General features: G+C 47.9%; 1 protein-coding gene across 1 annotated transcript in view; it reads right to left on the bottom strand.

Annotated features, from left to right (window-relative positions):
* The window catches only part of LOC123990374 (fibronectin type III domain-containing protein 1-like), a 78,636-nt gene that overhangs the window by 35,199 nt on the left and 16,574 nt on the right, over positions 1 to 26,863 (bottom strand). Inside the window, exons 3-14 of the mRNA XM_046290939.1 lie at positions 26,663 to 26,749; positions 23,539 to 23,607; positions 19,755 to 20,036; positions 19,501 to 19,599; positions 7,770 to 7,887; positions 7,391 to 7,578; positions 6,811 to 6,918; positions 4,461 to 4,655; positions 3,070 to 4,325; positions 1,219 to 2,640; positions 956 to 1,067; positions 390 to 731 (exon numbers count right to left, since the gene is read on the bottom strand). Of these exons, the coding sequence (XP_046146895.1) occupies positions 390 to 731; positions 956 to 1,067; positions 1,219 to 2,640; positions 3,070 to 4,325; positions 4,461 to 4,655; positions 6,811 to 6,918; positions 7,391 to 7,578; positions 7,770 to 7,887; positions 19,501 to 19,599; positions 19,755 to 20,036; positions 23,539 to 23,607; positions 26,663 to 26,749 (4,278 nt within the window). The remainder of the gene's footprint in view (positions 1 to 389; positions 732 to 955; positions 1,068 to 1,218; positions 2,641 to 3,069; positions 4,326 to 4,460; positions 4,656 to 6,810; positions 6,919 to 7,390; positions 7,579 to 7,769; positions 7,888 to 19,500; positions 19,600 to 19,754; positions 20,037 to 23,538; positions 23,608 to 26,662; positions 26,750 to 26,863) is intronic.

Here is a 26,863-nt window from a genome sequence, read left to right as displayed (position 1 = left end):
ACATGGATTGGTGTTTCAGCATTGTCAAATGAAGAGTGTCGTTTGACTTGCTGGGATTATCCACTTGCGACATACAAGCGCAGTCACAAGCCTGGCTGGAATTAACGGAAGATAGAGGATAAATATCCTCCTTCGTAACATGAATGAAGCCTGAACTGGAATGTGAAGCTAACTGAAGCTGGCTAGCTTCATAAAAACCTGAGTAGATCTAGCTAGCGTCGTAGTACACCCCTCTGGAATGGGCTTAATCTGGGTCTGGGAAACTGGCCCTACAACAGCTACAACTACTACTAGTACTACTACTATGATAGTACTAGTTTGATTACTATAACACTACTAGTAATCTGACAGTACATACAGAAGTGTTAGTCAGCGTTAGTCAGACTTGCCTTCAGGATAACAGTCCAGGATGCCATCAGCATCCAGCATTGGGAATCCCTCATCATCCCTGATCAAAAATGTTCCTGGAGGACAGGTTGGGAACACCGGCATGGTTATAGTCTCCTCTGTGGACATTTCAGTGGTGGTTGGTAGCGTTGTCGGTTCAGGTGTGGTCGTGGTAGGAGGTCTGGTTGTGGTTATGGTCCTTGGTTTAGCCCGGTCCAGGCCAACGATGGGTTTGCCACCCACAGTCAGGAACTTGTCTTTGGGGTTGACCACCGGTTGGCTTTCCCGTCCGTGACCAAACAGAGCCTGGCCCTCCTGGTTCACCAATGGGCTGCCCTGGTGGTCTAGCAGGGGAGAACAATCAATCAGTTATCTATCTGTGTAAACAAAACAGTATGGGTCTGTGTCGTAAGTGTGATATCTCCCGTTCTCCTAAGGAGGAATAAATAGGGGGGGACAAAGTGTCTTTATATACCAACACATTACAAAGCTCTTAGGAATGTAGACCTTTAATACTCCTAGAAACAGTGTTCAATATAAGAGAAGGTATTAGTTGACAGTATCTCACCAAAGATGGTGCGTCCGTCCTCTCCCAGAACCACCCTCTTGGGTTGGCCCTGAGAGTCCTGGAGAACCCTGCCATCCTCGTTCATCAGGACCCCCTTATCCAAGTCCAAAACCTGGAGAATAGAACACGTCCCAGGGTTGGAGATACGTCATAGGGAAACATATTACGGAGAGTCCGCAGAATGGTTAACGTTGTAGATGAAATGTCTCCTTTCAATCCCCTTTACTTTGCAATAAAATGTATCGAGACACAGACACACATACCCACTTGGCTCCATCAGGCCCAGTGATGTACCTTCTTCCATTAGGTTTGGTGTTGTCATTGGATGTGCTGGACTCTTTGTCACTGGTCGCCGTGAGATTGGGGCGGCCATTTTTACCATTTCCATGACCATTTCCGTAGCCGGGCTTGAGGCCTCCACTGGGGGTTTTACTCCTGAGATGGGGGTCTGACCGGCTTGGGTAGCGTGTCCTTGTACCCTGGCCCACCACAGAGTCTCTGGATGAGAATGACGAGGAGGAAGAGGAGCCTTGAGATCCCTGGCTGCTGCCAATGGAGGTCTGTCTGTGGGAGGGGCGAGAGAGGGAAGGGGAGGAGCCTCCAGTGCTAACACTAGCGGCCCCGCTAACCTCGTGATCTGGCTGCGACAGACTAGAGGAGGAAGAGGAAGAAGAGGAAGATGATGTGTTTGCGTTTGAGGAACCTAACCGTGTGCTCTGTGCTGGTTGTGCTCTAAGCGGGAACCTAGAACCTGTCTGCCTGTTTATGAGCAGGGGAGATCGCACCCTCCCGTTGGGACCTATAATGGTACGGCGGGGGAGCGTAGAACCGGGGATGAAACCGGGCCTGGTTCTACCAGGTGTGGCTTCCCTGTCCACACTCTCGATGGCCCTACTCTGGGGCACCCTGCGGGCGGTAGTTGGGGCTGAGGTAGTGGTAGTGGTGGCAGTGGTAGTGGTGGCAATAATTTTGGGGGCGGTGGTTGGGTCTGTGACTTTCTCATTCCACTCATACATCTCCTTACTCCCCTTGTAGAGATAGTCCTCCTTATGGTCATTACTGCTGTCCTCCCTGGTGCTGCTTCCTCTGTGGACGGGCTCACTGGTGTCCCTACGACTACTAGAGGAGGAGTTGGAGGAGAAAGAAGAAGAAGAGGAGGTGATGGGATTCCTCGATTCACCTAGAACAGTATTCCTGTTGGGCAGAGAGGGTTTAAGTGCCCCAGCCCCCACCCCATTCTTTAACGGATAGAGGGTGGAGGGTTTTTTAGCATCCTCACTGGTCTCCTGCACTGCAGAGGTCCTTGATGCCCCTGAGGCAGATGCTGCCCCCGAGGCAGCTGTCCTAGAGGGGAATCCTCTCAGGATGGGTCTTCCAGCCCCAACAGAGGATGAGGAGGCTGTCCTGCTCCAGGGAACCCTCCCGTCCGCACGGGGGGAAGACACCCTGCTACTGCTCCCCATCCCTGTTCCAAACCTGCTCTGGTGCCGTTTCACAAAGGGGTTAATCCTGGAGGCAGGGGGAGCAGGTGTCTTGGAAGGTGGGGGAGCTGGGGTGTTGTAGTAGTTCTCCCCCCTCCCTCCCTCCTCTCTCCTATCTCCCCTCTCTCCCTCCTCTTTCCTGTTTTCCATCTCTCCCTCCTCTCTCCTGTCTCCCCTCACTCCCTCCTCTTTCCTGTTTCCTCTCTCTCCCTCCTCTCTCTTGTTTCCTTTCTCTCCCTCCTCTCTCTTGACTCCCCTCCCTCCATCTTCTTTCCTGTTTTCCATCTCTCCCTCCTCTCTCCTGTCTCCCCTCGCTCCCTCCTCTTTCCTTTCTCTCTCTCCCTCCTCTCTCTTGTCTCCTTTCTCTCCCTCCTCTCTCTTGTCTCCCCTCCCTCCATCTTCTTTCCTGTCTCCCCTCCCTCCATCTTCTTTCCTGTCTCCCCTCCCTCCATCCTCTCTCCGGTCTCCCCTCCCTTCTTCCTTTCTCTTCTCTCCCCTCCCACGCTCTACTCTCCTGTCCCCTCTCCCTCGCTCCTCTCTCCTGACTTCACGCCCTCCATCCTCTCCCCTCCTTTCCTGTACTTTTCTGTCTCCCCTCCCTCCATCCCCTCTCCTATCTCCCCTCCCTCCCTCCTCTCTCTTGTCCTGTTTCCTGTCCTCAGAAGAATGTTTAGTGGAAATGGTCTGGGAACTGGAAATGGGTTCTTCTTCTTTGGTGGCCTCTGCCTCTGTGACTTTGTAGTTGTTGTAGTCATTATTGTCCTGGTGATGTGTTAAGTCCTGTGTGCTAGGAGTGTGTGAGCCATGAGTGTGTGATGTTTCTGGGATCTTGCCTTTGGTTGGTAGAGTGGACTGGGACATGCCGGCGGAAGTCGAGTCTGACCCAGGTTTGATGAGTCCATTAAGAACCTGGCCATCTGGATTCCCTCGAGACAGGATCCCGGGTTTCCGCCTGCCATAACCATATCCACGGCCCGGCAGAGCAGATCCTCTTCCCACAGATGGTGCCTCGGTCTTGGGCTCTGAGACGGTCTGGTTTGGGGTAGGGGTTGAGGTGGAGGGTTTGGCCGCTGTGGCACTTGGCTGGTTGTATGTCTTTTTGCCCTCGGAGTAGTTGGTGACAGTGTCATCCTTCCTGATGGCTGCAGACTCCTCGTTGGGGGATGGGCTGGAGGACGAAGAAGATGAGGAGGATGAGGAGGCGCTGTCCTTTTCTGCATCCTGTGTCTTTGACTGGGACACTGACCCTGAGACTGATGTCCGGGAGAATGGTCTTCGACCAGAATTGATGCGTCTGCCAGAGAGAGGTTTGCGGAGAGGGTAGGAGGGTTTAGAGGATGATGAGGTGCCCTCTGATGAGGGAACTTCTGTTTTGAGGCTGGGTCTGGAGGGCTCATCTACATCCTTCCCTTTACCTCTCCCTCTGACGTAGCCATTGTCCTCAGGTGTAGAAGGAACAACATTGTTCTGAGTCACTGCTTCTTTCTTCTCCTCCACATCTTCGTTAGTGAGCTTCTCCTCCTCTTCGTCTCGAGTGGTTTCTGTTGTTTTGTTCTCCTCCTCCTGTTCATCCTCTGCTTCTGTCTTTCTCCCCTTGTCTCTGGCTGGAGCAGTACCGGCTCCTAGTCGCTGATTGGTCGCCCTGTTCCTGACCGTGCCCCTCACATCTGAGAAGATGCTGTGATAGGAGCGTGTCTTGGTGAGGGGCCGTGTCCGCCTGGAGGTGGGCGGGGCAGATGTAGTCTGAGTGGGTGTGGTCGGCTCCTTGGTCACGTCTTCTAATTGGAGGTTGACGACATCGTCACGGTAACTGTCCTGTTTGGATGCCTGAGAGGGGGTGTAGCTGGTTCTACGGCCACCTTGAGTTGGCGAGGAGGCAGCACTGCTGGCTGGCAAGTAAGATGGAGTATTAGTTAAGTGTACACACCATTAGGACATTAAAATTGTAACTAACATCACGTATGCAGGCACACACATGCACGCACGCACACACACACACACACACACACAGTAGATATGCTTACCGGTGCGTCCAGGCATGGCTACGCTAAAGGCTTTGGTCTGGGGACCCTGGCCCCTCCTGTTGGTGGCTCTGATCTTGAAGATGTAGAGGTCCCCAGGCAGGAAGCCGTCTATGATGGCTGAGGTGGTGCTGCCGCGGTATGTCACTGACTTCATCCCAAAAGGTTTCATGGCAGGAGCATAGGACATTATGTACTCTGAGAGGAGGAGGACCAGGATCATTACATATTAGCACCAACTGAAAACACTTGAGTAAATGAGGGACACAAAGTACACTACCGTTCAAACACCGTCCTTGTTTTTGAAAGAAAAGCGATTTTTTTGTCCATTAAAATACCCATCAAATTGATCAGAAATACAGTGTAGACATTGTTAATGTTGTAAAATGACAATTGTAGCTGGAAACGGCTGATTTTTAATGGAATATCTACATAGGTGTACAGAGGCCCATTATCAGCAACCATCACTCCTGTGTTCCAATGGCACGTTGTGTTAGCTAATCCAAGGTTATCATTTTAAAAGGCTAATTGATCATTAGAAAACCCTTTTGCAAACACAGCTGAAAACAGTTGTTCTGATTAAAGAAGCAATAAAACTGACCTTCTTTATACTAGTTGAGTATCTGGAGCATCAGCATTTGTGGGTTCAATTACAGGCTCAAAATGGCCAGAAACAAAGACTTTCTTCTGAAACTCATCAGTCTATTCTTGTTCTGAGAAATGAAGGCTATTCCATGCAAGAAATTGCCAAGAAACTGAAGATCTTGTAAAACGCTGTGTACTACTCCCTTCACAGAACAGCGCAACCTTGCTTTAACCAGAATAGAGAGAGGAATGGGAGGCCCCGGTGCACAACTGAGCAAGAGGACAAGTACATTAAAGTGTCTAGTTTGAGAAACAGACACCTCACACACAAGTCCTCAACTGGCAGCTTCATTAAATAGTACTCGCAAAACACCAGTCTCAACGTCAACAGTGAAGAGGCGACAGACTCACATTAAGCATCTCCAATCCAAAATTACATCTAAAATCGGCTTCCTATATCGCAACAAAGCATCATTCACTCATGCTGCCAAACATCCCCTCGTAAAACTGACCATCCTACCGATCCTCGACTTTGGTGATGTCATCTATAAAATAGCCTCCAACACACTACTCAACAAACTGGATGCAGTCTATCACAGTGCCATCTGTTTTGTCACCAAAGCCCCATACACTACCCACCATTGCGACCTGTATGCTCTCGTTGGTTGGCCCTCGCTTCATACTCGTCGCCAAACCCACTGGCTACAGGTTATCTACAAGTCTCTGCTAGGTAAAGCCCCGCCTTATCTCAGCTCACTGGTCACCATAGCAGCAGCCATAGCAGCACCCACTCGTAGCACACACTCCAGCAGGTATATCTCACTGGTCCCCCCCCAAAGCCAATTCCTTCTTTGGTCATCTTTCCTTCCAGTTCTCTGCCAATGACTGGAACGAACTGCAAAAATCACTGAAGCTGGAGACTCATATCTCCCTCACTAGCTTTAAGCACCAGCTGTCAGAGCAGCTCACAAACCACTGCACCTGTACATAGCCCATCTGTAAACAGCCAATCTATCTACCTACCTCATCCCCATACTGTATTTATTTATCTTTCTCCTTTGCACCCCAGTATCTCTACTTGCGCATTCATCTTCTGCACATATACCATTCCAGTGTTTAATTGCTATATTGTAATTACTTCGACCACCATGGCCTATTTATTGCCTTAACTTACCTAATTTGCACTCACTGTATATAGACTTTTTCTTTTCTTTTGTTCTACTGTATTATTGACTGTATGTTTTGTTTATTCCATGTGTAACTCTGCGTTGTTGTATGTGTCAAATTGCTACGCTTTATCTTGGCCAGGTCGCAGTTGCAAATGAGAACTTGTTCTCAACTAGCCTACCTGGTTAAGTAAAGGTTAAATAAATCAAATAAAAATAAATACATTTATCAAAAAGGAAACCAAGGTATTTATATGAGCTTGTTTAGTTTAGGGGCATTGTTTTTTTTTAAAGTGCATTATCTGGGTTTTTTCTTGGTTAATCATTCATCTCCATTTGGTACACCAGAGATTGACAGTGTTCAACATACATTGCAACTCAAACTCACTCTCTGCAAGGAGGACACTATATCATCTGCATACAATAATATCCCCAATGTCGTGTGATCTAATTCAACTCCGAGATTAGCATGCTTGATTTGCTGGGCCAAGAAAAAAAAGGGCAATGTTTATTTTGTCTTTTACATATATACTATATATTATGCGATTGATTAATAAGAGAGATACAGTGAAGTAATCTCCTGAATGTTCTCGTGTTCGGACCTCGTATCCTCCCGTTGGGTTCCTCAGGTGGGTCCCAGGTCGCCGTGACAGCGGTTCCCTTCCCTCTCAGTGGCTTAACATCAAAGTTCTCCGGGGGACCAGAGGGAGCTTAAGAACACAGAGGAAAAAAGGGATGGAAAAAAGGAGGAGAAATAATGAGTCCCGAGAGAGAAAACAGGAGCAAGGAGAGCAGAAAGAAAGACGCTGTAACAGTAACAGTAGTGTTTCTCCTGCCAATGGGGTTCAAATGGGGAAAAATTCACGTCCTGTTATAGATTTCCAGAGAATAAAACCCAGAGATCCTCTAAGGAAATTTAGATTCGGAGCCAGCCAGGCTGAAAATCTCCCTGAACCCTTACTTATTCAGCCAGAAGCAGAGGTTTTCATGAAGGATTTCATTGAAGGGAATAATCTGAATGAAATATGAATGAACGCCAAAACCGGTTAGAACTATGATTTACCCCTAAATCTTTAATTTGTATGACACTGTAGGATGCCATTTACTCTCTTAAAATATGGGAAATTACATGGAAGACTTGGGTTTATTTTATATTTTCAGACAGGCAGTAAGACAACCTACCAGATTCTGGGGTCCTCTGGAACACGGACACGCTCCACTTGCCGTGGTTGTCTCCCTGGGAGATTCGGACGGAGAACTCGTACATCCCATCAGCTGACAGGGTATCTATCAGCAGCCTCCTCTGGTTGGTCTCCTTGTACTCCCATCGAGCAGACTCACCCTTCTCCCTGTACTTCACTGTGTAGTGTCTGGAGAGAGGAAGATACATTACATTCTCTCTCTCTCTCTCACACACACACACACACACACACACACACACACACACACACACACACACACACACACACACACACACACACACACACACACACACACACACACACACACACACACACACACACACACACACACACACACACACACACGAGCCTACTCTCACCTGGAGCCACCAGGTAGGACCTTCTCCATCTCGATAGCCGGGTCCACCCAGCTGATGAGGACAGACTGAGGGGACATGACCCTCACACCAATGTCTTTGGCCTCATACTCCTCAGGCTCTGCATGGGGAACAAATAACAATAAACATGGTCTAGAGGGCTGCAGGTCTAAGTAGAATTGCAGCCCATTATCAGCCAGAAAATGTCAAATATTACAGCAGCTGTTGTTCTTCTCAATAAAATTCAGGGAATGGGAAAGAATGAGGGCCACAGGGTTGACATTTAACTCAATACATTGCAGTCAATGGGACAAGATGAGTGTCACAGGGTTGCCTGTGTGTATGTGTATGTTAATGCATACCAGTAAATGGGAAAAGATAAGTGTCAACCAATTGAGTCTTATGTCAATGCAGTCAATGGGACAAGATGAGTCACAGGGTTGATGCCTAAGTAAATACATTGCATTCAATTGGGCATGATTTGCATCACAATATGGACAAATGGAGGACGGAATCACAGACATGACACCTTCGTCTCTCCCTGGTCTATCTTTTCTTCCCTCCTTTCTCTCTCTTTATCCCCTCCCTCCACCGTCTCCCTCCCGTTTTTCTCGTTCTCGCTCCCTCCTCCCCCCTACATTTTATCTCCCGCCTTCTTTCCCCCCCTCCCTCTAATATTTTCTCCCTCTCCCTCTTCTCTCTCTCTCCTCTCACTCCATCCTCTCCCCAACCTCCACCTCTCTCTCCATTTTCCCAACTCCACAGACAGGATATTGACGCATAGATATGCTTCAAGGGTATTGGCACACAAGTCAATACATTGCATTCAAGGCAAAAAGGTTGGTGATAGAGCTACGATGGGTAAATTGGTGAAACACTCAGACAGACAAACAGAAACACAGATCCACTCAGACAGACAGAGAGGGAGAAAGGCAGGCAGGCAGACAGACAGACAGACTTTTATTTTTATTCATTTTATTTCACCTTTATTTAACCAGGTAGGCTAGTTGAGAACAAGTTCTCATTTACAACTGCGACCTGGCCAAGATAAACCAAAGCAGTGCGACACAAACAACAACACAGAGTTACACATAATAAACAAACATACAGTCAATAATACAATAGAGATAGTATATACAGTGTGTGCAAATGAGGTAGGATAAGGGGGGTAGGCAATAAATAGAGCATAGTGGCAAAATTATTACAGTATGGCAAATTAAACACTGGCGTGATAGATGTGCAGAAGATGAGTGTGCAAGTAACGGTACTGGTGTGCAAAAGAGCAAAATAAATCAAATAAATAACAATATGGTGATGAGGTAGTTGGATGGGCTATTTACAGATGGGCTATGTACAGGTGCAGTGATCTGTGAGCTGCTCTGACAGCTGGTGCTTAAAGCTAGTGAGATATGAGTCTCCAGCTTCAGTGATTTTTGCAGTTCGTTCCAGGCATTGGCAGCAGAGAACAGGAAGGAATGGCGACCGAAGGAGGGATTGGCTTTAGGGGTGACCAGTGAAATATACCTGCTGGGGCGAGTGCTGTGGGTGAGTGCTGCTATGGTGACCAGTGAGCTGAGATAAGGCGGGGCTTTACCTAGCAACGACTTATAGATTACCTGGAGCCAGTGGGTTTGGCGACGGATATGAAGCGAGGGCCAGCCAACGGGAGCATACAGGTCGCAGTAGTGGATAGTATATGGGGCTTTGGTGACAAAACAAATGGCACTGTGATAGACTGCATCCAATTTGCTGAGTAGAGTGTTGGAAACTATTTTGTAAATGACATCGCCGAAGTCAAGAATCGGTAGGATGGTCAGTTTTACGAGGGTATGTTTGGCAGCATGAGTGAAGGATGCTTTGTTGTGATATAGGAAGCCGATTCTAGATTTAATTTTGGATTGGAGATGCTTAATGTGAGTCTGGAAGGAGAGTTTACAGTCTAAGCAGACACCTAGGTATTTGTAGTTGTCCACATATTCTAAGTCAGAACTGTCCAGAGTGGTGATGCTGAACGGGTGGTTAGGTGTGGGAAGCGATCGGTTGAATAGCATGCATTTAGTTTTGCTTGCATTTAAGAGCAGTTGGAGGCCACGGAAGGAGAGTTGTATGGCATTGAAGCTCGTCTGGAGGTTAGTTAACACAGTGTCCAAAGAAGGGCCAGAAGTATACAGAATGGTGTTGTCTGCATGGAGGTGGATCAGAGAATCACCAGCAGCAAGAGCGAAATCATTGACGTATACAGAGAAAATAATTGGCCGGAGGATTGAACCCTGTTGCACCCCCATAGACTGCCGATTTGACACTGTCAGAGAAGTAGTTGGTGAACCAGGCGAAGCAGTCATTTGAGAAACCAAGGCTGTTGAGTCTGCCGATAAGAATGTGGTGATTGACAGAGTCAAAAGCCTTGGCCAGGTCGATGAATACAGCTGCACACTATTGTCTCTTATCGATGGTGGTTATGATGTCGTTTAGGACGTTGAGCGTGGCTGAGGTGCACCCATGACCAGCTCTGAAACCAGATTGCATAGCGGAGAAGACCTTCAAAAAGCAGGGTAGGATAGATATATGTCTGTAGCAGTTTGGGTCTAGAGTGTCTCCTCCTTTGAAAAGGGGGATGACTGCGGCAGCTTTCCAATCTTTGGGGATCTCAGATGATACGAAAGAGAGGTTGAACAAGCTAGTAATAGGGGTTGCAACAATTTCGGCGGATAATTTTAGGAAGACTGTCACGCCCTGGTCAAAGTATTTTGTATTTATCTTCATGTATTGGGTCAGGCCAGGGTGTGGCATGGTGTGTTTGTCTTGGGGCTTTGGTGGTGGTATTGGGATTGTAGCTTAGTGGGTTATCTAGCAAAGTCTATAGCTGTCTGGAGTGGTTCTCAATCAGAGGCAGGTGTTTATCGTTGTCTCTGATTGGGAACCATATTTACGCAGCCATATTCGTTGAGTTTGTCGTGGGTGATTGTCCTTAGTGACCTTGTAACTGTCTAGTGTTAGTTTGCCCCAGTTTAGGCTGTTTTGGCTTTCATTACGTTTATTGTTTTTGTATTGATTCGTGTTTACTTTGTTTTTATTAAACATGGATCGCAATCTACACGCTGCATTTTGGTCCGACTCTCCTTCACCACACCTAGAAAACCGTTACAGTATCACCCACCACAAACGGACCAAGCAGCGTGTTAACAGGTAGGAGCCACAGGAGAAGCAACAGAGGCAGCAGCAGCAGGAGCAGCAGCAGCTGCAGTGGGAGAGGCTGCACCACCTGGAGAAATGGACATGGGAGGAAGAACTGGACGGTAAAGGACCCTGGGCTCAGCCTGGAGAATATCGCCGCCCCAAGGAAGAACTGGAGGCAGAAAAAGCGGAGAGGCGCTGGTATGAGGAGGCAGCACGGTGACGCGGATTGAAGCCTGAGAGTCAGCCCCAAAAAATTATTGGGGGAGGGCTCAGGGACAGTGTGGCAGAGTCAGGAGTCAGACCTGAGCCAACTCTCCCTGTTTATCGTGAGGAGCCAAGGAAGAGACCAGAACCAGAGCCGGTGTTGGAGGTGAGCGAAGCAGAGACTGTGAAGGAGTTAATGGGGAAATTGGAGGAGAGAGAAATGAGGGAGTTGCTGTGTTGGTGCTTTTTGCATGGAATTCGCCCGACGGAACGTGTCGGGATTTAATGGCACCTGGGTCAGCACTCCATACTCGTCCTGAGGTGCGTGTTAGTCGGCTGGTGAAGTTGGTGCCAGCCTCACGCATCAGGCCTCCTGTGCACATCCCTAGCCTTGCACGTCCTGTGCCAGCACTGCTCTCAAGATCTCCAGTACGCCTTCACGGTCTAGCCCATCCTGTGCCACCTCCACACACCAGCCCTCCGGTAGCAGCTCCCCGCACCAGGCTTCCTGTGCGTGTCCTCGGTCCAGTACCACCAGTACCAGCACCACGCATCAAGCCTACAGTGCGCCTCGCCTCTCCAGCGCTGTCGGAGCCTACCTCCTCTACAGCGCTGTCGGAGCCTACCTCCTCTACAGCGCTGCTGGAGTCTCCCGCCTGTTCAGCGCTGCCAGAGCTTTCCTCCCCTACAGCGCTGCTGGAGTCTCCTGCCTGTTCAGCGCAGCCAGAGCTGTCAGCCTGCATGGGGCAGTCAGAGCTGTCAGCCTGCATGGAACAGCCAGAGCTGCCAGTCTACATGGAGCAGCCAGAGCTGCCAGCCTGCATGGAGCAGTCAGAGCTGTCAGTCTGCATGGAGCAGCCAGAGCTATCAGTCTGCAAGGAGCTGCCAGTCTGCAAGGTGCTGCCAGCCTGCATGGAGCAGCCAGAGCTGCCAGCCTGCATGGAGCAGTCAGAGCTGTCAGTCTGCATGAAGCAGCCAGAGCTGTCAGTCTGCATGAAGCAGCCAGAGCTGCCAGTCTACATGGAGCAGCCAGAGCTGTCAGTCTGCATGGAGCAGCCAGAGCTGCCAGCCTGTATGGAGCAGTCAGAGCTGTCAGTCTGCATGAAGCAGCCAGAGCTGTCAGTCTGCAAGGAGCTGTCAGTCTGTAAGGAGCTGCCAGTCTGCAAGGAGCTGCCAGTCTGCATGGAGCCGCCAGAGCTGCTAGTCTGTAAGAAGCCGCCAGAGCTGTCAGCCTACATGGAGCAGCCAGAGCCGCCAGTCAGCGTGGAGCAGTCAGAGCCGCCAGTCAGCGTGGAGCAGCCAGATCTTTCAGTCTGCCAGGATCCGCCAGTCAGCCAGACTCTTCTAGATCTGCCAGTCAGCCAGAATCTTCCAGATCTGCCAGTCAGCCAGAATCTTCCAGATCTGCCAGTCAGCCAGAGTCTTCCAGATCTGCCAGTCAGCCAGAGTCTTCCAGATCTGCCAGTCAGCTAGAATCTTCCAGATCTGCCAGTCAGCCAGTCTCTTCCAGATCTGCCAGTCAACCAGTCTCTTCCAGATCTGCCAGTCAACCAGACTCTTCCAGATCTGCCAGTCAACCAGACTCTTCCAGATCTGCCAGTCAACCAGACTCTTCCAGATCTGCCAGTCAACCAGACTCTTCCAGATCTGCCAGTCAACCAGACTCTTCCAGATCTGCCAGTCAACCAGACTCTTCCAGATCTGCCAGTCAACCAGAATCTTCCAGATCTGCCAGTCAACCAGAATCTTCCAGATCTGCCAGTCAACCAGACTCTTCCAGATCTGCCAGAACTGCCAGTCGGCCAGGATCCGCCAGTCGGCCAGAATCCGCCAGTCAGCCAGGATCTGCTGAGACCACCAGCCAGCCAGGATCTGGTAGATCTATCTACCCGCCTGAGCTTCCTCTCGCTCCTGAGCTTCCTCTCACTCCTGAGATTCCTCTCACTCCTGAGATTCCTCTCACTCCTGAGATTCCTCTCACTCCCGAGCTTTCTCTCACTCCCGAGCTTTCTCTCACTCCCGAGCTTTCTCTCACTCCCGAGCTTTCTCTCACTCCCGAGCTTTCTCAGTCCCGAGCTGCCTCAGTCCTGAGCTGTCTTTCAGTCCCGATCTGCTCCTCAGTCCAGTGGGGTTTTGGGTGAGGACTACTAGGCCATGGTCGGCGGCGAGGGTGGACTATCCAGGGACGCGAGGAGAGGGGACTAAGACATTGACTAAGTGGGGTCCACGTCCCGCGCCGGAGCCGCCACCATGGACAGACGCCCACCCGGACCCTTCCTATTGTTTTGAGGTGCGTTCGGGAGTCCGCACCTTAGGGGTGGGTTCTGTCACGCCCTGGTCGAAGTATTTTGTATTTATCTTCATGTATTGCGTCAGGCCAGGGTGTGGCATGGGGTTTTTGTATTGTGGTGTGTTTGTCTTGGGGTTTTGGTGGTGGTATTGGGATTGTAGCTTAGTGGTTATCTAGCAAAGTCTATGGCTGTCTGGAGTGGTTCTCAATCAGAGGCAGGTGTTTATCGTTGTCTCTGATTGGGAACCATATTTAGGCAGCCATATTCTTTGAGTTTGTTGTGGGTGATTGTCCTTAGTGTCCTTGTAACTGTCTAGTGTTAGTTTGCACCAGTTTAGGCTGTTTCGGTTTTCATTACGTTTATTGTTTTTGTATTGATTCGTGTTTACTTTGTTTTTATTAAATATGGATTGCAATCTACATGCTGCATTTTGGTCCGACTCTCCTTCACCACACTTCGAAAACCGTTACAAAGAGAGTGTCCAGATTGTCTAGCCCTGCTGATTTGTAGGGGTCAAGATTTTGCAGCTCTTTCAGAACATCAGTTATCTGGATTTGGGTGAAGGAGAAATGGGGGAGGCTTGGGCAAGTTGCAGTGAGAGGTGCAGGGCTGTCTCCTTCCGTGTTTGAAAAAGCTAGCCTTTGCTTTCCTAACTGTCTGTGTATATTGGTTCCTAACTTCCCTGAAAAGTTGCATATTGCAGGGGCTATTCGATGCTAATGCAATACGCCACAGGATATTTTTGTGCTGGTCAAGGGCAGTCAGGTCTGGAGTGAACCAAGGGCTATATCCGTTCCTGGTTCTACATTTTCTGAATGGGGCACGCTTATTTAAGATGGTGAGGAAAGCCCTTTTAATTAATGAATAAACAGGCATCCTCTACTGACTGAATGAGGTCAATATCATTCAAGGATACCCGGGCCAGGTCGATCAGAAAGGCCTGCTCACTGAAGTGTTTTCGGGAGCCTTTGACAGTGATGAGGGGTGGTCGCTTGACCGCAGGCCCATTAAAGACGCAGGCAATGAGGCAGTGATCGCTGAGATCCTGGTTGAAAACAGCATGGGTGTATATGGAGGGCAGGTTGGTAAGGATGATATCTTTGAGGGTGCCCATGTCTACGGATTTGGGGTTGTACCTGGTAGGTTCATTGATCATTTGTGTGAGATTGAGAGCATCAAGCTTAGATTGTAGGATGGCCGGGATGTTAAGCATGTCTCAGTTTAGGTCACCTAACAGCACGAGCTCTGAAGATAGATGGGGGGCAATCAATTTGCATATGGTGTCCAGGGGACGTCTGGGGGCAGAAGGTGGTCTATAGTAAGCGGCAAAGGTAAGAGACTTGTTTCTGGAGAGGTGGATTTTTAAAAGTAGAACAGATCTCTGCAGGCTATCCCTACAGTAGATTGCAACTCCACCCCCTTTGGCAGTTCTATCTTGTCGGAAAATGTTATAGTTGGGGATGGAAATTTCAGGGTTTTTGGTGGTCTTCCTAAGCCAGGATTCAGACACAGCTCGGACATCCGGGTTGGCAGAGTGTGCTAGGGCAGTGAATAAAACAAACTTAGGGAGGAGCCTTCTAATGTTAACATGCATGAAACCAAGGCTTTAACATTTAATGAAGTCAATCAATGAGATAGCCTGTGGAATGGGAGTGGAGCTAGGCACTGCAGGGCCTGGATTAACCTATACATCACCAAAGAAACAGAGGAGGAGTAGGATAAGTGTACGGCTAAAGGCTAAAAGACCTGGCCATCTAGTACGTTCAGAATACAGAATAGAGAGTAAAAGGAGCAGATTTCTGGGCACTGTAGAATAGATTCAAGGCATAATGTATTGACAAAGGTATGGTAGGATGTGAATACAGTGGGGGTAAACCAGACAGACTGACATACAAACTCACAGACAGACAAGACATACAGACTGACTGATATACTGTATCCACTCACAGACAGACAGAGAGACAGTGAGACAGAGAGACAGACAGACAAATAAACAGACAGGTAGGCAGACAAACTTTAAACTCAACCTGACTCAACGCTAACCCTAGTAAAAACCCTAACCTGAGCTCTCCACATCTTGACTCAGCTCTTGGAGTTAGGGTTGAGCCGGGATGTGGACAAGAAGTTAATGTTAGGGATGTGGCTATTGTTAGGGCTGAGCCAAGATGTGGAGATGAAGCGTGGACTAGGGTTGAGGTTAGCAGGGAGTTGATATGAAGCTAGGGTTAGGCTTAGGGTTGAGGCTATGTTTAGGGTTGATCCCGAATGTGGCATGTCTGTCTGTCTGTCTGTCTGTCTGTCTGTCTGTCTGTCTGTCTGTCTGTCTGTCTGTCTGTCTGTCTGTCTGTCTGTCTGTCTGTCTGTCTGTCTGTCTGTCTGTCTGTCTGTCTGTCTGTCTGTCTGTCTGTCTGTCTGTCTGTCTGTCTGTCTGTCTGTCTGTCTGTCTGTCTGTCTGTCTGTCTGTCTGTCTGTCTGTCTGTCTGTGGGAGAAAGTGGAGGGAGCGGGAGAGAGAGGAGGAAGGGGAGAGAGAGTCAACAGACAGACAGACTGAGGAGGGAAGAGGAGGGAGGGAACGAGAGGAGGGAGAGAGGAAGGGGAGGCAGAGAAAGAAGCAGAGAGAGATAATGGAGGGGGGAGGAGGGAGAGAGAGAAGGGGGAGAGTGAGGGAGAGTGAGGGAGAGGGTGAGAGAGGGTGGTGGTGAAAGGGGAAAGGAGAGAGACATTGGAAAGAATGAACAAAAAAACAGAGTAAACTAGAGTGCTATTTGGCCCTACACAGAGAGTACACAGAGGCAGAATACCTGAGCACTGTGACTGACCCACAATTAAGGAAAGCTTTGACTATGTACAGACTCAGTGAGCATAGCCTTGCTATTGAGAAAGGCTGCCGTAGGCAGACATGGCTCTCAAGAGAAGACAGGCTATGTGCTCACTGCCCACAAAATGAGGTGGAAACTGAGCTGCACTTCCTAACCTCCTGCCCAATGTATGACAAGATTAGAGAGACATATGTCCCTCAGATTACACAGATCCACAAAGAATTCGAAAACAAATCCAATTTTGAAAAACTCCCATATCTACTGGGTGAAATTCCACAGTGTGCCATCACAGCAGCAAGATTTGTGACCTGTTGCCACGAGAAAAGGGCAACCAGTGAAGAACACACACCATTGTAAATACAACCCATATCTATGCTTGTTTATTTTATCTTGTGTCCTTTACCATTTGTACATTGTTAAAACATATATATAACATGACATTTGTAATGTCTTTATTGTTTTTAAACTTCTGTATGTGTGATGTTTACTGTTAATTTTTATTGTTTCTTTGACTTTATATATTCACTTTATATATTATCTACCTCACTTGCTTTGGAAATGTTAACACATGTTTCCCAAGCCAATAAAGCCCTTGAATTGAATTGAGAGAAGAAAATGAGGAGGGATTAAAAGGCTGTAGAGAGTGAGACGACAGACATGAGATAAACGAGAAAAACGTCAACCTTTTTACACATCTTTTCACATTGACTGCAATGTATTGAGAAAAACATCAACCCCGTGACACTCATCTTTTCACATTGACTGCAATATTTTGAGAAAATTATCAACCCTGTGCCACATCTTTCTCCATTGACTGCAATGTACTGAAAAAAGTCAGCTAGTGTGACATTTTACATTTTTACCAAAACGTGTTAGGATGATGTTTTCCTATGATGCAGTGCCTTCTGAAATTATTCAGACCCTTTGACATTTTTCACATGTTGTTAGGTTACAGTCTTATTCTAAAATGTATTCAATGGTTTCCCCCCCTCATCAATCTACAGACAATACCCCATGATGACAAAGCAAAAACAGGTTTTTAGAAATGTTTGCTAAATTATTAAAAATCAAAAACTGAAATATTACATTTACATAAGTATTCAAACCCTTTACTCACTACTATTCACTACTGTTAAATAACCTTTGGCAGTGATTACAGCCTCAAGTCTTCTTGGGTATGACGCTACAAGCTTGGCACACCTATATTTTGGGAGTTTCTCCCATTCTTCTCTGCAGATACTCTCAAGCTCTGTCTTGATGGAAGGTGAGTGTTGCTGCACAGCTATTTTCAGATTTCTCTAGAAATGTTAGATCGGATTCAAGTCCGGGCTCTGGCTGGGCCACTCAAGGACATTCAGAGACTTGTCCTGAAGCCACTCCTGCATTGTCCTTGCTGTGTGCTTAGAGTCGTTGTCTTTTTGGAAGGTGAACATTCACCCCAGTCTTAGGTCCATCAAGGATCTCTCTGTACTTTGCTCTGTTAATCTTTGCCTGAATCCTGACTAGACTCCCAGTCTCTACCGATGAAAAACACCCCCACAGCGTGATTCTGCCATCACCATGCTTCACCGTAGGGAGGGTGCCAGGTTTCCTCCAGATGTGACGCTTGGCATTAAGGTCAAAGAGTTCAGTCTTGGTGTCAGCAGACCAGAGAATCTTGTTTCTCATGGTCTGAGAGTCTTTAGGTGCCTTTTGGCAAACTCCAAGCAAGCTGTCATGTGCCTTTTTACTGAGGAGTGGCTTCAGTCTTGCCACACTACCATAAAGGCCTGATTGGTGGAATGCTGCAGAGATGGGCTCCCTGCCTGTGCCATTAAACCCCTACAACTCATCCAGAACGCCGCAGCCCGTCTGGTGTTCAACCTTCCCAAGTTCTCTCACGTCACCCCGCTCCTCCGCTCTCTCCACTGGCTTCCAGTTGAAGCTCGCATCCGCTACAAGACCATGGTGCTTGCCTACGGAGCTGTGAGGGGAACGGCACCTCAGTACCTCCAGGCTCTGATCAGGCCCTACACCCAAACAAGGGCACTGCGTTCATCCACCTCTGGCCTGCTCGCCTCCCTACCACTGAGGAAGTACAGTTCCCGCTCAGCCCAGTCAAAACTGTTCGCTGCTCTGGCCCCCCAATGGTGGAACAAACTCCCTCACGACGCCAGGACAGCGGAGTCAATCACCACCTTCCGGAGACACCTGAAACCCCACCTCTTTAAGGAATACCTAGGATAGGATAAAGTAATCCTTCTCACCCCCCCCTAAATTATTTAGATGCACTATTGTAAAGTGGCTGTTCCACTGGATGTCATAAGGTGAATGCACCAATTTGTAAGTCGCTCTGGATAAGAGCGTCTGCTAAATGACTTAAATGTAACTGTAAATGTAGATGGTTGTTCTTCTGGAAGGTTCTTCCATTTCCACAGAGGAACTCCAGAGCACTCTCACATTGACCATCGGGTTCTGATCACATCCCTGACCAAGGCCCTTCTCTCCCGATTGCTCAGTTTGGCCGGGCGTTCAGCTCTAGGAAGAGTCTTGGTGGTTCCAAACTTCTTCTATTTGAGAATGATGGAGGCTACTGTGTTCTTGGGAACCTTCAATGCTGCAGAAATGTGTTGGCACCCTTCCCCAGATCTGTGCTTCGACACAATGCTGTCTCTGAGCTCTATGGAAAATTAATTCGACCTCATGGCTTGGTTTTTGCTTTGGGACCTTACTGTATATAGACAGGTGTGTGCCTTTCCAAATCATGTCCAACCAATTGAAATTACTTCAGGTGGACTCCAATCAAGTTGTAGAAACATCTCAAGAATGATCAATGGAAACAGGATACAGCTAAGCAATTTCGAGTCTCATTGCAAGGGGAATAATTATGTAAATAACGTATTTCTGTTTTCCATTTTTTACCAATTTTCTAACATTTCTACAAACCTCTTTTTGCTATGTCATTATGGGGTTTTGTGTATAGATTGCTGTGGATTTTAATTGATTTAATCCATTTATAATTAGGCTGTAACGTAACAACCTTTTGAAAAAGTCAAGGGGTCTGAATACTTTCCGAAGGCACTCAATCATATTGAGAATTGACAAAAAATATGTAGTCGGTTTTTACTTTGCTACTGTATATTCTCAGCCTGTCGAGTTCCTCGCAGCTGGACATAGTTATGTGTGATTATAAAGGCTTCTAATGATGTTATAAAGGCTCATAAATATATTATAAAGGCTCATAAGGTGGTCATAAGGCCTACCTGGGGGAGGTTTTTTGGTCAGGGTGGCTCTGTTGCTTGGCACGCTCCGCCCCGTGGCTCTCTGTGCCTGCAGTGATACCACATAGATGGACTCAGACGCTACGAATAGAGGGACATACCAGACACATAGGCCAGCGTTTACACACTAGGACACACTATTGATGGACACACTACACACACTCTACATACTGTTCACACAAGGATATTCTAAATGAGTAGCAAACCCGGTGTGAGAGAGATCCAGGTGCTCTTACCTAGTTTGGGGTTGTGTCTGTTTCTCTGGTCAGCCTGTGGCTGGGTGTGGTGGTGGTGGTGTTGGGACCTCTGGTCCAGCAGGGGTGTCCCTGCCCTGGCCCTATCTGGCTGACGAGGGCCGGAGGATGATTGTGGGGGTCTCCGGATCCGCTGCCCCCTGGAGGAGGTCAGGTCTGACGGGCGCACCCCCCCATCAACCACTGATCCTCTTCCTGTTCTCACAGGGATCCCGACAGGGGAGTTAGCCCTGGTCCACATGTCTGGAGTAGGAGATGGACGAGCTGGAAGAGAGAGAAAAATACAGCTGAAGTTCAGCATGGTTCACCTGACCTTGATAAGACAAGGTCGACATGGTTGACATGCTGAGATAACTGTGTGAGGGCCAGGCCAGTACCAAGTCTTTAAAAAAGATATTTTCACTTCAATGAGTTTTATATCTCATATTTATGTTTTGAAATGTTTCAAATGTAATGCAGAACACAGGGACACTACCCATATGTCCTACTTTGCCAAAAGACTTTCCTCTCCAATAATCTAAACAAGTTCAAGTGTATGAGACACTGTAATCATGGGAGATGTCACAACGTGGACACAGACAGAGACCAGGGACCACACAGTCTCCCAATGCTCCCACTTCCTGCTGCTTACTTCCTGGTGTAATCACATGATGTCTGTCTCCAGCCTGGACAGCAATCTCAGACAGACAGGCCGACAATCCCCCCATCCGTCTTCACCTCCCCTCCCTTGCTTTGCTGGCTTGCCGAGTGATAGCACGGACAACATAAAAAAATAAAAAATAAACATTTCCCTGCCTTCTCTTCATCTCTCATCCCTCTGTCTCTCATAATCATTATCAGATGGAAGGCTCTCTTATCTTCTTTCCCTCAGAGTAAATGTATTCCTATGCAGCAGTGGCTGATACAGTCCTGACAAGTCAGAGTAGATGTGGGCATAAGATAGGGTCAGACAGGGTGAGTCAGTGGACTTGCATGAATTATTCCCTGCTGGATCAGTGAGAGAGAGAGAGGAGAAGGGAATACAATGAGAGGTAGTAGGAGTTGGGATTAAAGGAGGATAGGACAAGAGGTCCTGACGCGACAAAGTCTGTATGCCAGAGGGTTTGCAAACCTGGGGAGGATCTCTCTCCTTTCTCTCTGAGCCCTCCCTGCTCTCTCTCCTTTCTCTCCTAGCCCTCCCTGCTCTCTCTCCTTTCTCTCCTAGCCCTCCCTGCTCCCTCTCCTTTCTCTCCTAGCCCTCCCTGCTCTCTCTCCTTTCTCTCCTAGCCCTCCCTGCTCTCTCTCCTTTCTCTCCTAGCCCTCCCTGCTCTCTCTCCTTTCTCTCCTAGCCCTCCCTGCTCTCTCTCCTTTCTCTCCTAGCCCTCCCTGCTCTATTCACCTTTCCACTCTCTTTTCCTCCTTGGCCCTGGCTGCACAGCTAAGTGGAGCTCTGTCTGGCACGACACAAGTTTACTACATGTAAAAAAAAGATTTTGGGATCTGATTCATTCCATTTTTGTGAGTAGTTACAGCTAATGAAAACATATTATTTTTTTACATTAAATTATTAATACAGATTTACTTAATTAAATTGTGTTATTGAAACACTACTTAATTGAGAAATAATCATTAGAAATTGACCAGATGTATTCAGGTAATCATGTTTCAACTCAATTAGAACAAGTTCCTCCCAAATTAAACAATTGTGTCAATTCTAGCTCTTTGAGTTGCATTCATCCTAACTACTACATTCAACGGGGTCTCTGCTCCTAATGCGGGGAGTCGGACTCCTAATGCGGAGTCTCTGCCCCCAAGCTCATCCTCCTTCCTGACACCTTCCCAGACTATTCTGGTCCTCCACTAAGTCTTGCCCCAGTGCAGGCAATTTCCTAGACTGGTCCGTAGCCTCATTCTCACGCATTCCTCTAGTCCCTTTACAAGCCCCTATCACAGTCCATGCCCTTAACAACCATCCCCTAGGAACAGGACTGGTGTGCCAGACCAAGATTCCCATTTCCCTCACAGTTGCTCACAACCACCATGAACAAATCACTTTCCTCATCTTCGACTCTCCTGCACACCCCGTAGTTTTAGGTTTCCCCTGGTTACAGTTGCATAACCCCAGGATATGGGGGATCGTGGGGGATCGTGAGTTGCTCGCCGTCAAGAAGGCGCTGAATACATGGCGGAACTGTCTGGAGGGTGCTCAACACCTTTTCCTTGTTTGGACGGACCACCGGAACCTAGAGTATATTCGAGCAGCGGCTGAACCCGTGTCAGGCCAGGTGGGTCCCATTCTTCGCCAGGTGTGACTTTACCCTCTCCTACCGGCCAGAATCGAAGAACATCAAGGCAGATGCATTATCCCGGGTGCATGACTCAGAGGTTCGGAGGGAGAAAGTGACACCTATTATTCCTCTGTCCCTTATTGTGGCTCACCTGCCCACTGTCCTGAAGGGCGTACCTACATGCATTGCGATGTGTGGGACCGTCTCCTCGCCTGGGCACACACAGCCCTGTGTCGGGGCACCCATGTATAGCCCGTACTATCTACTGTCTGGTGGCCCACCTTGGCCCGGGACATCCGGGTTTACGTATCTTCCTGCTCCACCTACGCACAAAGCAAGACACCTCCACCTATGGCAAACTCCACATGCTGCCGGTTCCATCTGGACTTTGTCACAGACCTTCCCCCCTCGGAGGGGCACACCACCATCCTGGTCGTTGTGGACCGGTTTTTCCAAAGCCTGTCGTTTGATTCCTCTGCCTGGTCTCAATGGAGGCTCTCTTCTTCTCTTCTCTCACGTCTTCCAGCACTACGGGATCCCGGTGGACATTGTGTCTGACCGTGGTCTTCAGTTCACCTCCTGTGTCTGGAAGGCCTTCATGGAATGACTGGGGTTCATGGTCAGCCTCACCTCTGGGTACCGTCCACAATCAAATGGGCAAGTGGAAGAGTAAATCAGGAACTGGGTAGGTACCTTCGTAGTTACTGTCAGGATCGGCCAGGGGAGCGGGCTGCGTTTCTGCCTCCATCACTCCTCCACTAACCTCACACTCTTTCAGTGTGTTCTAGGCTAATCTGGTGCACATCAAGTTCCACCAAGTTAAGTCAATTCTACAAGAGACACATATATTTTCAGTGATAATGCCCTCGAAGCCGGTGTTTGGAGGTTATATTGGCACCGTTGTTGTTAGGCCCGAAAAAGAAATCGAGGGCCGGAATCCGTACCAATATATCCTTCAAACACCGGCTTCGAAGGCATTATCACTTTTATACAACGGGTTACCAACATATTCAAATAATGATGAACATATTTTCGTTAACTTTATTTGATTCATTTAGTCATACTATTTCATCCACAAGATATAGTCCCGACACAAATCTAAGGTTGCTGATCGGTTCGGTTCCCAGAGACTCGACCCAGGCATTCAGTCTTTTTGTTCTGTATGTATGGACGCGAACCAGTCATTCATTCTAAATGTTCCATTGCCCTTTCACCTGGCGTGAAGCTGGAAAGGAAGCAAAATAGCTGCACTTCGTTTCATTTGACCTGTTTTCTACTGATAGTTATTTGTGTACAGTACCAGTCAAGAGTTTTGGCACACCTACTCATTCAAGGGTTTTCTTTATTTGGACTATTTTCAACATTGTAGAATAATAGTGAAGACATCAAAACGATGAAATAACAAATAAATTTTACATTTGCCTCTGCAATGGAACTTCTTAGGATTGTTTAACTTCTAAGACTAAAATGTGAAGGAACAACATTCATTTTGGTGTTACCTGGAGTTGATCCGCTAACAGGTGCCCCGTCCGCCACTGCGAAGCCATCCAGTTTGACCCACTCACCACCTGGGGAACAGGTAAACATACACAGGTAAACCCTAGGGTCTACTCAGAACAAGTAAACAACCATACAAGTACTGTAGACGTCACACAGGTCAAACAAATACAGGTGAGCAAAAAGAAAGGAGGACCAAGGCACTCTTCATATAATGAATTAAAATGCCTTTATTTGTGTGGCATGTTCAATGGAAACAAAGTTGAAAACCTCTGATGCGTTTCGGCTACATGGCCTTCATCGGGGAGTACAAAGACATGATAAGATATGCTTTCTATTAGTACTGGGAAAAATGGTGTTATTGTTACAGACATCTCAGTCGAGTTGTCACACTCTCTCTGTTTCTCCCCATCTCTCTCTGTCTCGCTCTCTCACTCCTGTCTCGCTCTCTCTCTCTCACTCCTGTCTCGCTCTCTCTCTCTCACTCCTGTCTCGCTCTCTCTCTCTCACTCCTGTCTCGCTCTCTCTCTCTCACTCCTGTCTCGCTCTCTCTCTCTCACTCCTGTCTCGCTCTCTCTCTCTCTCACTCCTGTCTCGCTCTCTCTCTCTCACTCCTGTCTCGCTCTCTCTCTCTCACTCCTGTCTCGCTCTCTCTCTCTCACTCCTGTCTCGCTCTCTCTCTCTCTCTCACTCCTGTCTCGCTCTCTCTCTCTCTCTCTCACTCCTGTCTCGCTCTCTCTCTCTCTCTCTCACTCCTGTCTCGCTCTCTCTCTCTCTCTCACACTCCTGTCTCGCTCTCTCTCTCTCTCTCACTCCTGTCTCGCTCTCTCTCTCTCTCTCACTCCTGTCTCGCGCTCTCACTCCTGTCTCGCTCTCTCTCTCTCACTCCTGTCTCGCTCTCTCTCTCTCACTCCTGTCTCGCTCTCTCTCTCTCACTCCTGTCTCGCTCTCTCTCTCTCACTCCTGTCTCGCTCTCTCTCTCTCACTCCTGTCTCGCTCTCTCTCTCTCACTCCTGTCTCGCTCTCTCTCTCTCACTCCTGTCTCGCTCTCTCACTCCTGTCTCTCTCTCTCTCTCTCACTCCTGTCTCTCTCTCTCTCTCTCACTCCTGTCTCTCTCTCTCTCTCTCTCTCACTCCTGTCTCTCTCTCTCTCTCTCTCTCACTCCTGTCTCGCTCTCTCTCTCTCTCTCTCTCCCCCTGTCTCTCCGTCTCTCCCCTCTCTCCGTCTCTCTCCCTCTCTATCCGTAAGTGATATTATGGACATGTTGCTATAATAGAGCGCTATGTCTGGCCAGACACATTAATGATGCAGAAGCAACGTGGTGTTATTTACGATGACTAATGCTGCTAGCATGCTGTGGGAACAGATTGATTTGCAAGGAGCACATCGTCTCACACGTGCGCGCACACACACACACACACAAGCGTTTGCACTGATTTATGGTGAATGGTGTTCGATAGACCGCTGGGACCACAACACGACACACACACACACACACACACATCCATCCAGACACACACTACTGTTCAAAAGTTTGGGGTCACTTAGAAATGTCCTTGTTTTTTAAAGAAAAGCACCATTTTTGTCCATTAAAATAACTTCAAATTGATCAGAAATACAGTGTAGACATTGTTGATGTTGTAAATGACAATTGTAGCTGGAAACGGCTGATTTTTAATGGAATATCTACATAGGCGTATTATGGCCCATTATCAGAAAACTCCGGGATGCTGGCCTTCTAGGCAGAGTTCCCCTGTCCAGTGTCTTTGTTCTTTTGCCCATCTTAATATTTTCTTTTTATTGGCCAGTCTGTATTGGCCAGTTTTTATTGGCCAGTCTGAGATATTGCTTTTTCATTGCAACTCCTCTTTCTATTCTGATACTCAACTAGTCTAAGAAAGGCCAGTTTTATTGCTTCTTTAATCAGGACAACAGTTTTGAGCTGTAGCTGTAGTAGTTTCCAGCTACAATAGTCATTTACAACATGAACAATGTCTACACTGTATTTCTGATCAATTTGAAGTTATTTTAATGGACAAAAATGGTGCTTTTCTTTAAAAACAAGGACATTTCTAAGTGACCCCAAACTTTTGAACAGTAGTGTGTGTCTGGATGGATGTGGCCTGTGTGTGTGTGTCCCCTGTCCAGTGTCTGTGTTCCCAGCCCACCATTCTGATCAATTTGATATTATTTTAATGGAGAGAAAAATGTGCTTTTCTTACAAAAACAAGGACATTTCTAAGTGACCCCAAACTGATTGAACTGAACAGTAATGTACATGCAGAAACCACAACTTTGACAGATGGGATACATAGACGCAAACACACGCCCACACTGACACGCACAAATTTAAGCACACACCTCCCGGTCCCTCGACAGACAGACAGACAGACAGACAGACAGACAGACAGACAGACAGACAGACAGACAGAGACAGACAGACAGACAGAGACAGACAGACAGACAGAGACAGACAGAGACAGAGACAGACAGAGACAGACAGAGACAGACAGACAGACAGACAGACAGACAGACAGACAGACAGACAGACAGACAGACAGACAGACAGACAGACAGACAGACAGACAGACAGACAGACAGACAGACAGACAGACAGACAGACAGACAGACAGACAGACAGACAGACAGACAGACAGACAGACAGACAGACAGTGATTGACCACAACACAGGGGTTTGGGTTATTGGACCGAGGCTGAGTTTGGAAGTGGAAAACTAGGGTTGGCTGCTGATGAAGTATAGCCCTGTGATGCCAAGCTCCAAGCTCAGAGGCAAATGGAGTAATGACAAAAGCAGGCTTGGTAGGTTTTATACTGCAGCAACTGCTGCTGACTGTGTGTATAAAAACGTAATGTCTTGAATTGGGTTTTATAAGGTGAGATTAAGAATAACCAGAGAAACCCATAAAGCCCTAAAAATAATGCCCAGTAAAAACCTAAAATAACTATGCTGATGTTACCTCTCAGTGCCTATGTTTCAGTTGGGGTTTGTTGTGACTGTAAAAACACTGTTGGCCCAAAGTACACGTTTAACATCATGTGCTGAAATCCATCTCCCACATTCTGGTTTACAGTGGAACACATACACGCACGCACACACACCTCACCTCCTGGCGTCTCTGCTCTGTACACAGGTTTGCTTATCCCCTCCTTGTTCTCAGCACTCATCTTGAGAAAGTGCAGAACTCCGGGCTCTGAAACACACTCCATAGTTTAGTCTCTCTCACTCACTCACTCACTCACTCACTCACTCACTCACTCACTCACTCACTCACTCACTCACTCACTCACTCACTCACTCACTCACT

The sequence above is a fragment of the Oncorhynchus gorbuscha genome, linkage group LG12, assembly GCF_021184085.1.
Source record: "Oncorhynchus gorbuscha isolate QuinsamMale2020 ecotype Even-year linkage group LG12, OgorEven_v1.0, whole genome shotgun sequence".
Taxonomy (NCBI): Eukaryota; Metazoa; Chordata; class Actinopteri; order Salmoniformes; family Salmonidae; genus Oncorhynchus; species Oncorhynchus gorbuscha.
This window is presented reverse-complemented; position numbering and strand designations above follow the sequence as displayed.